Source organism: Micromys minutus (genome assembly GCF_963924665.1).
Source record: "Micromys minutus genome assembly, chromosome: 2".
Taxonomy (NCBI): domain Eukaryota; kingdom Metazoa; phylum Chordata; class Mammalia; order Rodentia; family Muridae; genus Micromys; species Micromys minutus.
Genome location: NC_137971.1, coordinates 42,940,121 through 42,953,433, shown reverse-complemented (window position 1 = coordinate 42,953,433; position 13,313 = coordinate 42,940,121). Strand labels below are relative to the sequence as shown.

The window sequence follows — 13,313 nt, the reverse complement described above, 5'->3', positions numbered from 1 at the left end:
CATTATGTCTCATCCTCCTGTTGTTTGCTCCTCCACCCTCACTGACTCTCCTCTGCTTCTCTTGTAACTCCCTCTGCCCTGCACTTAGCTAGCAGGATCCTGTTTCAGAGTAATGCTCCATAGCTCCACCCCTCCCTTCCTCCTGCCCTTCCCTCTCTCCCACCCTTCCCCCCTCCCACCCTTCCCTCTCTCCCACCCTTCCCTCTTCTCCCTCTCTCCCTTCCCCCCCTCCGACTTCCCTCCCTCCCCCTCCCTCTTCTTTTCTTTTCTAGTACTGGAGATTGTTCAACCGCTGAGCGGAAGCCAACCTGTTCACGCTTATTTGATATACTGTCTCTTTCCCTTTCTACCTCTCTTTCTTTATCTATCAGCTATAATTATTCTGCCTATAGAGAGCAGAAGAGCAGGTGTCAAAACTTCAATAGCTTATGTGTCCACCACATAGTTCTGTGTTCGCCAGGGCATGACTGTCCATGAAGAACCTGCCCTCCTCACTGGGGTAAACCAATGTCCTTTTGCATGGAACTTAATCTTCCATAGATATGCTCTTGAGACAGCCTCTGTCATCTCTCATGATACTATTCCAGGAAGATTTGTGGATTTTGAGACTTGTATCCATTACTTAATGGGGAATTTGCACATTACTGTAATGTTTGCTTAGGCCAAGAGCTGTTCTCTCCTCCTCAGAACACCATCACCTTAGAATTCTGCTGGCATAAGCTGAGTTCAGCATAGAATCTGACCTGCTGGTTAGACACAGACAGTACTGATATGAGGCCCCTGACACAAGCCAATTGAAGTCCCCTAATGGATTGTTCTTTATATGATCCGACTTTTCTGTGGTTCAGATAAGCTGACTTCCTAAGTTGCATCTATGTGAGTACATGTACTAAGTTCTTTAAAACAATGTTTTTGTGGAAATAATAAATTATAACATCTTGTATCATTATTTCATTATGTATATCTTTGTAAAAAATTGTATTTTCCTACAAAGTTAATAATGGCACATAACTTATGCCCAAAGTCAGTAAGTTTATGTTCAGATTCCCTGGGTTTTTCTAAAATGTCATTCTGATGTGGTTAATTTTAGGACTATGTATTTCATCTGGCAACTGTGTCTCTTAAGGCTTTTTTACCCTAGTAAAGAGACCTGTTTTATATTTCATTGGCATGGTGAAGAATGGCCTGGATTTCCTGACTTAGTCTTTGTGCCGTTTAGCTTACTTCTTTCTCACGGGGTTTATTAAGACTTAGACTCAAGGTGAGCAGTGTAATGGAGTGTGTTTTAAGTGATGTCACATTCTCATTCTGTCAGTCTTCACTTCGTTCTTTTATGTCAGTTCATAGCCCTTGCTGATAAATGACCCCAGAAGGATTTGAAATATAGTAGTGGTGCTAATAGGAATAATAGTAGTTGTTATTGTTGAGGCAGATTCTGGCTAGCCTGGAACTTTCTGTATAAATCAGGCTGTCCTCCACCTCAGAGAGATCTACCTGCCTCTGCCTCTTGGGATTAAAGACGTGTTACCATGCCCAGGCTACATGAATCACTTGCTCTGTGCTGTCTTCTCTGAGGTCATTCTCTACTCAACTGATGCTTTTGAGTACCACAAAATGCATCTCCTACTGGAAAGCTATGTGTGTTCCAACCTTTTATGAAAAACCAGTAATTTTCTGTATGTATGAAATGAGATGGTAACTGTGTCACTTACTATTCAAACCAGGATACCTTTAGAAGGAGTAGCTAGCTGCTGTGCTCAAAAAGCAAATTTAAACTGCTGTTTGTAGGGCAGGCAGGCATGAGGCTTCTGGTAACTAGATGAAACCTAAGGGCAGTTAGTATCATTTCTTCTACTTCTATGTAAGGGTTTTTTTGGGGGTGGGGGAGTTGCTTGTTTAAGGAGACAATAAGAAGGTGACTCCTGATAGCTGTTTAAGGTAAGTCTGTAGATCCCTGGCTTATTTTCACCCATTTTCTGGGTATTGCAAGATTATTGCTACACCAGTATCCAGAGACTCCATGCAAGCCACATACCAAAAATCCTAGAAACAGAGGCCAAGCATCATCTTCTCCTTTCTATTTTATGAGCTCATATTCATCCTTGAAGACCCAACTAGGAGTCACTCTTTCTGAATACCTGACCTAGTACCAAAGATAGCCACCATGGCACCTGTCCTAGTGCCTTGTACATGTATCTATGTGTTCTCAGAACAGTACTAACATGACTGCTAACATTTGGCTATCGCATCCCTAATTTTTATTTTCAACCACTTTTATACATACTCTTCTGGCAGCTACTGATAGACTTGGAAGCTGAAAGGCTGGAGACATAAAAGCCAATATTTCCTTGTTGTTTTTAAAGGTCTGAGATCCCAAAGGTTCTGACCAAAAACAACAATGGCTACTGTTTACTAGACACTTGGTCTGTTACACTCCTTGCCTAGTCATTTTGTATATTATTTTGTCTAATCCTCAAAGTTGCAAACAGTGGAATTATAAGTATTTCTTATCGTCTCCTTATCAAAGAAAAACTGAGGTCCCAGGAAGACCAAGAAACCTGCTCAGGGTCACATTGTAATAAATGGTAGGAACTGGAGTTATAATGAGATTTTCTTGTTCCAGAGCCCATAGCTTCACAGGGGGTGTGTGGAGGATGAATAGAAGAGATACAGATATGTATTTGACACTTGTTAGATAGACACGTGTGTTGTCCATATGCTACTAGATGAATATCACTGATTGGGTGTTTTATGCATCATTCCATGTGATAGAAATTATTGATGTTTACTATAAGGTTAAAAAGGAAGAATGCATTGAGCTTACTAGAAAACGAACCTGGGGAATTTTGGTCATTCTCATGAAAACATAGTCATGCTTCACTAAGCACCTGTTGTTTGTGCGAACATAGACTAATTCAAAAGTGCTGTGTGCAAGTTTTAGTCTGCACTCTGGTATTTGTCGCAGGGATGCTGTTTGATTTTTTTGTTTTTTGTTTTTGTTTTGAGATAGGATTTTGTAGCTGGTCTTTGGCTACTTTGGTGGTTCTTTGTTCTTCTGCTCTGCCCTACTCTTTTCTTCCACCCTTTTAATCCCTAACACTAAGTAATAGAGAAAGAAAGGAAGGAGGTCCCTGGATAAAGTCAGGGCTCAGAAAGGGAGTACAGTTATGTCACTATCATTAGGGCACTTCCTGCTGATTGGGGCATCTAATTCCTTGTGGCAAGTTTGATCTTTGCCATCAGGATATCTCATGTCTTCTTGTTTCTTCTTTGCACATGAACTTAACACACAACAACCATCAACAAACAGCCGGCAACCCACCTCCTCCCCTTTCTCTGTGCCCTAGCATTTATGTACCCTCTGAAAAGAACCCAGAATTCTAAATGTCACACAGTCACAGAAACTATCTGCAGCTGGCAAAATAATGCCCTTGCTAGAGCACAAGGTAGGTCCCGGCCAGCGGCTGTGGAACGTTTGAAGCAGGCCCATACATATCCCGTGCCTGGGACTAACATGAAAATATATTCTTGTAATATTTCTACGTTTTTAAGGATCCCAAAACTCCAAAATTGTCACTACAGGGTTTCTCTGTGTAGCCTTGGCTGTCCCAAATCTCATTCTGAAGACCAGGCTGACTTTGAACTTGGAGATCTGCCTTCTGAGGACTGGGATTAAAGGTGACTGCCACCAGCACCTGGGTTACTTAGTCTACGCTCTCAACCCTTCCTCGTCTTCCTTTCCACTTAGTCACTTCACAGGAGTTGACTAAGGACATCACAAGTGTCATTATAACACACAGTTACGGCACAAAGGCAAGTAGTAGAAGGAAAAATGAAGAGATGAGGAATTTCAGAAGATGGGTTAAAACTTTAGATAGGTTTGAAATGGTCTTAATGTATTGCACTATTCAGTTTTACAGAATAAGCTAATTGAACACACTATAAAATTTTGAAGAATTTTGTAGATTATTTTACTGACATAACCCCTGAAGGCTCAGAGTATCTTTAGAAAAAGCACACAATAAACAGAAGGCTGTCGGTTTTCTTTCTTGTTTTTTTTCCTGAGGTTCACCAACTGCTTTAATATACTGAGACACAAGGCCAAAGGAGCCCACTCTCAACGATACCAAAAGTTCCCCGACAGTAGCCACAGGACACAAATCTCAAATGCATTGAAGTGTAGGGGAAGTCCTCACACTGCAGCCTTAGGCTAAACACTACTATATCTGGATTTGCCTCCATCTTACATTGCGGAGTCCCCTCTAGAGCGACCAGACAACTTTCAAAGTTTCCACATAGTCCAGAGTCATAGAAACTGGCTCTTTGACACATATCCGCAATTGTGACCCTGAACCAGTATGTCATCCATTATTATATTGATTTTAAAATACAAAGGAATTTCAAAAATAGAACAGTCCACAGCTCAGAGCCAAAATCTTGAATAGAGGTCCCATGCTAAGAACTCAGTAATTTTTTTGAACTTTGTACCCCTGGGGTGTGATGTTGTTCTTCCTTCCATCCTGATTTACCCCCTTTCGGGGGAAACCGTGTGGTACAATGAGACACTTGTGCAAGCATCCAGCTGTAGGTGCAATTCCCCCTGTTGCTCATCAGAGCATTCTGAAGTTGCTCATTCTGGAGCTTGAAGATAGAAGTGAAGCCTCACTCTCCCCAAGCATGGTGGATATATTTAATGCTTAAGCTCATTTCTGATATTTGGGAATCTTTGATTCCATTATACCGCAAACAGCTATCTGCAGTCACTTAAGTGCCTCTTAGATAGTTGCCTACTGTCTCCTCCACAGACTTTACTCAGAACGATGATGTTCTTAGCTAAATTCTTTAGTTCTGTCACTGCACAGTGGGGATGAACAGCCTGCAGGAAAATTTAGCCCACTACGTATTTCTATAAGTTTGATTGGAGCTCAGCTGTACACATTCATATGTGCATGTCTGTAGCTGCTTTGTCAGCTCATTAAAACAGTGACCACGTGGACCCCAAAGCCTGAAACGCTCACCTATCCACACATAGTTCGAAGTTCTTCCTAAAGAACAGCTTGCACACTGCTTCTGTGACTTGGATAGAATTCTGTGAAGACTGGTGTTCTGAATTAATACAGAAGTAAGTTTTAGAGTGTTGAGAAAATAGTTGGCTTTCATTCCTTCAGCTTTGTCCAGAAACATTGTGTGGTACCTTGAGGCCTGATTAGTGAGTCACAGAGCTAAACTGACTGCCCCGCCTCTACCCCCAGCAGTGCCTATGCTAGCAGCACAGAGTGTCTGGTACTAAAGATGAGGTGAATGGCCAGAAATGTTTAGCAGTTTCCTTGACCTCTGAGAATGAGAACAGTTTTCTGCCGCATTTTCATGTCTAGTGCTTGGCTGAAGGTGGCTAAGAAGACTGTACTTGGGTTAGCATTTAGTAGGAAAGATGGGATTTTGGAAGAGGCCAGATAAAACATGTACCCAACTAGTGACAGTCCTGCCCCCAGACATAGATGAGCAATCAGGAGCCTTGCTTTCTTCAAGGGAACCTCAGTCTTTGGGTCTCCTTCCTTTTTGGCTCACTGCAGATTTAGCAGCCTTTGGACCGGACTGGCTGACCCTGATGCTGTTGCTGTATCTTTCCAATTTCAAACAGTACATTGAAAGGCTGGTGGGATTGTTTGATGGTTAACAGCATTTACAGCCTTTGCAGAGGACCCAAGTTATTTCCCATATGGTTACTCACAACAGTATGTAACTCCAGTTCCTGGGGATCCACTGCCCTCTTCTGGCTTCTGCAGATGTGGTGCACATGTAGATGTTCAGGTAAAACACTTCTATACATAAAATCAATAAACCAATAGGTTGAATGTTGTCTTGTGGAATGTTAATTCAAATTAGGACAACCCATCAGTCTCCAGACATGAGCATCCTCTTTGAATGTCAAGGCCTGGTGCTACAGAATAAAACTCTAAGTAAAAATAACATGGCCTTGGGAAATTGGCTTCTGTTCAGAGAAAACTCTCAGCTGTGGTCAGTGGGACTTCTCAGAGGTCTATTGTTCACACCATCAGTTCACACCATCAGTGCAGCACCGCTGTGCTCACTGCTGCAGTACCATCTCCGTCAGGAGGGGATTTGGTTCATTCCCACTGTCGAAGTTATTCCTTAGTTTTCCATGGACGTTCATTAAAAGGTGCTAGTTGAAAAACTAAGAAAATTCTGTACCATTTCTCATTTCTTTGTTCTTATTTCTTCTCTTTTCTGCTTATAGCATCCCCCACCCTTTTTTGCACACAATTCTCTCGTGACTGCAGTTCATAATCATCTATCCTTTCTTATTGCATTCCTAGTTAGCAACTTACAATTTGGTACTTAATTGTTTCTTAATTGACTCATCTGTACTATCTTTGCTTCCCAGGTAGTCTGATATCCCTAAGGCAAAAAAATACATTTTAATGTATTTTCATACCTGTTCCTTGTACCAGCCCCCAACCCCCATCAAAGGCACACTGAATTAGATAGAGTTTAACATAATAGATTCCCACTAAATAGGTATACGTTAGCTAAATTAAACTGTCAGTGCACAGCAAAGCAGATAAGCAGCAGCTCTAATGTTTCTTGATGTTTCAGAATTGTCAGAGTTAATCAACACCCTCGAAAGCTGTCTTACAAGAAAATAAATTAGAAAATCTTAGAAGAGGAACTGAGGGCCTCTTTTACCTTCCCGTCTCTTTCTTTGGATTTTTTTTTTTTTTTTTTTTTTTTTTTTTTGTTTCATATTTAAGAGACAGTCTGTGTTGTGCAGGTGCCTCAGGGCCTCTGCCACAAAGAATCCTGCTCAGCCCCTCTCCCCAGTAGTAAAGGCTATAGGTGTGCATTATTACACCTGTCCGTGTGTCTGATACAACCTTTTCTGCTCCTTTGTGCAGTTTAGTTTTGAATCTGTTGCTGTTGTCTGTGACACTGGATTCTGCCTGGCACACATAGAGTTGCTTGGTCCCACTGTTCTTGTTTTGATAATCATTTTGAATAATGGTCTGTATATAAAATTAAGATGCTGAATCTCTTTCCTAAATGCAATGATAAGTTCTTCTTAGGATACTCAGAATATTTGTTAAGAGGAAAAATACTTAGTGAATTGTTGTACTTCTTTGGTCAGCAATAACAACAACAACAAAAATGGGTGCATTATCTCTTCAGTTTCTCTTTACTGCAGAGATTACTGTCCCTTGAGGAAAGTTCTCCAGAACTTGGATCATAGCACTACTCTGTGCTCTGTGGTCTTTGCTCTGCACTTGGGATCTCCTATGAAAAGCAAACAGCTTTATGAACAAAACTACCTATAATAAATGCTACTGGTCACTGAACATTAGTCACAAGGAATGCTTCTTTTCCTTTTACGCAGTGAGTGCTTGTATAATGAGTAACCGCATACAGCTAACGTGCTGAACCAGATTCCTGGCCAATTAGATCAGAAGAAGGACACCACCAACCTTCCTACCCCCCCCCCCACACACACACACACATCCCGTGCCAAACCTCGCTTTGAACCTTGTCTCAGGGTAGTGGTTTTCAGAACTGTCACTAAGCCACTTTTTAAAGGTCTCTCTAACAATGTTTCAGTGGTTGGGTTTTTTATTTTGTTTTTTAAATTCTTTTTCTCAGGAATTTTGTGTACATTCAGCTCTGAACAGAGCTGTGTGTCTGTGCTTCTTCCTCAAGTTAGCTGCTTTTTGACAGTGAGATAGGATCTCACGGCATGATCTAGCTTTCTGCTCCCAAGGGACTGGTCCTCTCACAATGAGGTCTTGTTAATTTTTTTTAATGAAGGCGACCTAGTTTTTTGTAACCTTCTTTTTAATAATTAAAAATATGAAAGCTACCCAGCATCAGTTTTCTGTGCCACAATTTCAACTTCATATTGAACTTGAACTGCAAATCTGTAACCTGGCAGCCTTGCCATGGAGACACTGAATAGGGGTTAAAGTCCCCCAGTTCCAAACGTCTACACAGTGAGCATGCTGGTAATGCCACAGGACACTGTTTTATCTTGTGTGCTTAGCTGGGTTTGTACCACATGCCAGAAACTTCTTTTCATTTTTTCCTAATGGTGTAATTGCTAGGGTCTGTGTGCCTCTAACTTTTTAAAAAATTAATACCCAATATTGCCAAATATTATTCTGGGTTACTTTTATTTAAGTTGGGGGGGGCACTTGACTTGTTCAAAATTACCCTTCTGGTCATGGTAACTCAAATTTTCTATGGACAGATGATCATTAAAATTAGTGATCAGTTAGAATCATATTCCAAATTTTAAAATAAGTCAAATTTCATTTTATTTGGTCATCTTATTTTGGCGAAGTCTCAGCTTTACTCTTGATAATTTAAAGCATGGTTCTAGCTTCTGCTTTTAAACTTATTGTTTGTTGCCAGAGATGATTCTAAAGTTAATTGTGAAAAGAATGCAGTACTCACTAAGCAAGCGAATGGGCGTGGCTGTCTCCATTCACCATGTGCTTAGACGTGCTACAGGAAGGTGCTTGTGGGTTATTACTTGGAATTTGGTGGCAACTGAGTCCAAATAAAATCTTGGACATGCTCCTTGCATGGCCCATGAATTTTATCCAAGAACTTTTATATCATTAGCTTCTACCATGATGCTCCAGGTCCAGTCCGCCATTAACTCCAGGCGACTCTGTGTTTGCTGTTGTAGAGGAACTGTCGGAGTCCTAAAGAAACCTCTTCACCCCTCCCTTTTACTGAAAATCAACAAAACTGTGTGGTTTTGCCTCACTGAGGAGATTCTGTGGGGATGTCTGTTGTAGGTCCAGCCCCCTCAGTCTCCACTGGACTAGAAAGAAGTCCAAGGCCTGGCTGCCGTGCGCTGATGAGTGTGCTGGACTCATTATGTTGTCCAGCAGCCAGGACGGAGTGCAGGAAGCGTGTCTCCAAATGAAGTTAAGCCAGTGGTGCCCTTCCTTCCTCTGTTGTATTGAACTTTGTCAGTCATTTTAATTCAGAATTTAGTTTTTACATAATGCAGGCAAGCTATAATATAGCCCAGAAATACAATCACATAAAGACCGGTGGCTAACAAGCCTTGGCTCCTATGCTTGTTCCTAAGGAATATTACTTTCCTAACCAGTGCAGCATTTCCCATAAAACAGCTTTAATTTGAGCACATTGAGTGCCTGTTATGTGGCTCTCTGCCAAGTGTTGGTGATATAGCCACAGAAAAAGCTAGTCATGGACCCTGACCACTGAGTATGAAAGCATGTGGAAGAAAGCTAAATATTTTAACCAACAAGTATCGAATTATTCAGTATCTCAATATAGCAAAAAGTCATCTAGAGGCCTATAAGAGAGGAGTAAAGAAAGCTTAAGCAGGCAAACCTACTTTTTCTAAAGCACTCTTAGATGTGGCTTATCTCCCAGATAATCAAGTCCCATGTATACCATGACTTCTTCCTGTCCCTGACATCAAGGAAAGATCTTCTGCCAGCTACCTTTTACACATGCATTGCCTTGGCAATGTGCCTGTACCATCACCATAGCAACACTCTCAGAATGACCTCAGCAGCCACTCAGAATCAGTCTTACAAAACAAATTATGTCTATAATTAACTCTCTGAATTTACTCTGTAATATAAATTTGTTCAGGCCCTAGTGTTTCTTTTAAAAAGGTTACATGAATGGAATAATACAACACCCCCCCAATTTTCCATCAGTTTTGCTGAGGATATGAAATATTTCAATGGAAAATATAGAGATTAGAGATCATTTTATTCTATCATCTCAAAATGTGGCAGGCAGAAAGAGAACACACTTACTATACTAGAACCCTACTAGAAGTCCTAGAAGAACTACAAAGTAAACGCCCCCAAGCCAAGGAAAAGTGCAAAAATGCTGCCAGTTGTCCTTCCGAGGCCTGCTTGCCCAGCCATGTGGGACAGGTGAGCTGGGGCACTGCAGGCACGAGCTGCCCGTGTTGGGCTCTTCTGGGCAGTGAGAGATGCAGTTCTCAGTTCTCTTTTATTTTCCCCTGCTTCACAAATGTGTCTTCAATATTATAGCTTCTGAGCCATTCAGTAGAAAATTAATTATATAGAGAAATTGTGTATCTGTTGTTTGGTTGGTGAGTTTGTTTTGTTTTTGTGTTGCTTTTGTTTGGAGTAGGTGTTGGGAATGTTCTGTTTTGGATGGAGGTGATCTATGCTACAACTAGTAGAGATGGATACTGTTCAGCCTTTCCCCTTTGCTAAATGACAGTTTAGCTTTCTACCCCAGTTGAAGTGAGCCTTCCCCTTCACCATCCCTTCACCAACCAGACTATCCAGCAAGACTATCCTTCCTTTTAACTCAATCAGAAATGTATGGGACATTGTTAATCTATTTATTTTATATGTATGAGTGCTTTGTCTGCATATGTCTCTGTGCACCACATACATGCCCGGTACTAACAAAAGCCAGAAGATGGCATCAAGGTCCCCTGGAACTGGAGTTAGAGATAGTTGTGAGTGGTTATGTGGGTGCTGAAAATTAAACCCAGTCCTCTGCTTAATCAGTGAGTCATGCCTGTACTCTGTTTAGAACATTTTTAAAAGATTATTTCCCTGTCATGATGGTAACAATACTGAGACAGAATAAAACTTGGCAAGCAGCAAATGTTGAGTGTAAGTAGTTGTTACTCTGCGTGAGCTGTACAAAGGGTGGGGAGGAGAGAGAGTGGTACACCTTTATACACAGAGATATGCCACTGAGTTTTATAGGGTGGCTGCTGAGCCTTTGCAATTGACTTTCTAGTTGCAGATAAGTATCTTGACTCCATGTGACATACACTTTTCCTGATTGGAGAGATGCTGTTAGCCCAGTTAAATAGATAAATTTTCACTTTGTGTACTGATTCTTAATATCATCCCTGGCAAAAATACTTTTGTGCTTGAAAATGGTGCTAGTAGCATTGGGTACTCTTGGTTCATCTTTAAGAAACAAAGCCAGTTTCCCTTCATTTCTAGATTGCCGAAGTACCACGTACACAAGAATTAACAGCCCTCTCTGTGTCTGTGTGTGTGCATGTGTGTGCATGTGCATGTGTGTGTTCTTAACTAGAGTGGTAGCATTATTTCTTAGTTTCATTTTCATCTTGCCACTGTAAGTACAGACTTCTTTGATTTCTCTGAAATTTCTGAGTTCTTATATATAAATGATGGTCACATACATTTTTGAATATGTGCTTAAGTTTTTCAAATCAAGGATCTGATAAATTAGAAAGTTGTTTTGTCCAGAGTAGCATATTGCTGATATGAGCCACTTTATCTGTAGATGAGATATAGTTAGTTCCCAGAACATGGGCATGTTAATCCATCAGGTGGCTCCAGGACTATGCCAAGGTTCACTGAATTTTAGCTTTACGTTTGTATTCTCTCAGCATCTCCCTTTGTCCTGGTCCAGTTTTATAATTGAATGGAAGAAGTGAGCTCATAATAGTCAGCAAAGAGCTAATTGCTGGCTGCAGAAGTGTTGGTGTGTCTGGAATAAGGCCTTGGAGTGTGAACTAGCTGCTCTGCTGTAGGAATTCTGGGCTGCTCTTGCCTTGAAGGACTGATATGCTTCCAATCGGGCAGTGATTTTACTTCTTCATTAATGCTGGACTTTACTGCTGTGAGTTCATGAATCACACAGACGTAGCACACTCTCTCCTTGTAACATTCCACTTCACATTTGAGTCTCACTCATCAAGAAACTCTAGTAGTAATAATAACATGCTAAAAGCTTTAATGCTCAAACTAAGTCTTTGTATAAGAATCAAATTGAGTGGTCAGCTGAGGAGATTTATAGTTACTGAGTTGTAACGACCAGGAACACCAAACACTCAAACTCATTGAGTCTTGTTTGTGGTCATCACCAGCTGAAGATTTGGTTCCTTCCAGTTCTGTTCATGGCTCTACCTTGTTTCAGCCTCTTACTCACAGGCTAGTCTCTTTGCATACACTTTGTAGCCATGAGCTTTGAAGCCATCTTTGTATTTCGTCATTTCCAGAGCCGAGGAGAGTAGTTTCTCTTTTAAATCATAGCAGTGCTTCTCAGAACTATTATCTCTACTTGGCCATCATCAATTCTGTCAAATTGTGCCATTTGAGACATTACAGCTTACATCTTGCACTTCAAGATGGTGGAATAGGTTTTGGAAATGACAGAATCATTATAATGGTGAACGTGTAATTACCAGGGGTCAGGATTAGCAGTGATAACACAAATCAATTTCTTTGTGCCCTGAATATGGTGATGACATAGATACCTATATGTGACAAAACACACTCATGTATGAATACACATAACCAAGGTTTTATGAATAATGAGTATTATAATTTTGATAAGGTCAGATCCTTGGTTTTGTTAGTATAATATAGATACATAACAGGGAGCCAATCGAAGGATTTATACAAGAATTTCTCTGTGAGAAATTGGAGTTTCTTGCAAGTCCAAAGTTATTTCAACAAAAGTACAATTGATTCTCTCCACCTTTTAGAAATGTGTAAGTATCATGGCCAGATACATTAAAGGTTAGGGCAGGTGGCTCTGAAGAGTAGCCTCTGACCTTAGACATTATCATCATCATAACTTTAAATCTCATTGCTTTTCATGAATAACAAATAACTTGGGCTTTGGACATAATTAAAGACATGGTTTGATGCTGTCTGTCTTCTCTTGGGAATGAGGAAACTTCATTCTAGGAAAGCACTAACGTTCTGCAGACAACAGTGAAGATAAATCCTGACCTTACACTCAGCTTTATTATATGGTTGTTTATGCAAATTTACTGTGTATAAATAGTTTAAAGCTTTAACTCTTGATTCACCAGCCAAACCTGCTAAACAAATTGCTGTTAGGAGACTTATTACAGTTTCTTATCAGCTCTCCCTTAGTTTGCATGAGTTCGGCTGCTGAGGAAATGGAAATGGGTAAGTAGGGGACAGTGGGTGGAGAGCCTTCCTCTGAGCAGTGGAAGCTTGACCTTGCCTGTTTCCTAGCCTGTCACCTTAAGACTTTTTTTCTCTGTGACTCATTTTTGCCCTTCCCATAGGATTGGAATGATGGTAACTGATTCTCATGTCTTCCTCTTCTAGCTATCTGAATGACTTGGACCGTGTAGCTGACCCTTCTTATCTACCTACACAACAAGATGTGCTTAGAGTTCGAGTCCCCACCACAGGGATCATCGAATACCCCTTTGACTTACAAAGTGTCATTTTCAGGTAGTAACTGAGTTCATTAATACCTTCTATACAAGCTTTAACCCCACACAGCGTTGTATGGATTGTCAT

General features: G+C 40.8%; 1 protein-coding gene across 1 annotated transcript in view; it reads left to right on the top strand.

The window, feature by feature from the left end:
* LOC308416310 (guanine nucleotide-binding protein G(q) subunit alpha) overlaps positions 1 to 13,313 on the top strand; it is a 228,412-nt gene that overhangs the window by 167,204 nt on the left and 47,895 nt on the right. Inside the window, exon 4 of the mRNA XM_080911247.1 lies at positions 13,116 to 13,244. Within this exon, the coding sequence (XP_080767373.1) occupies positions 13,116 to 13,244 (129 nt within the window). The remainder of the gene's footprint in view (positions 1 to 13,115; positions 13,245 to 13,313) is intronic.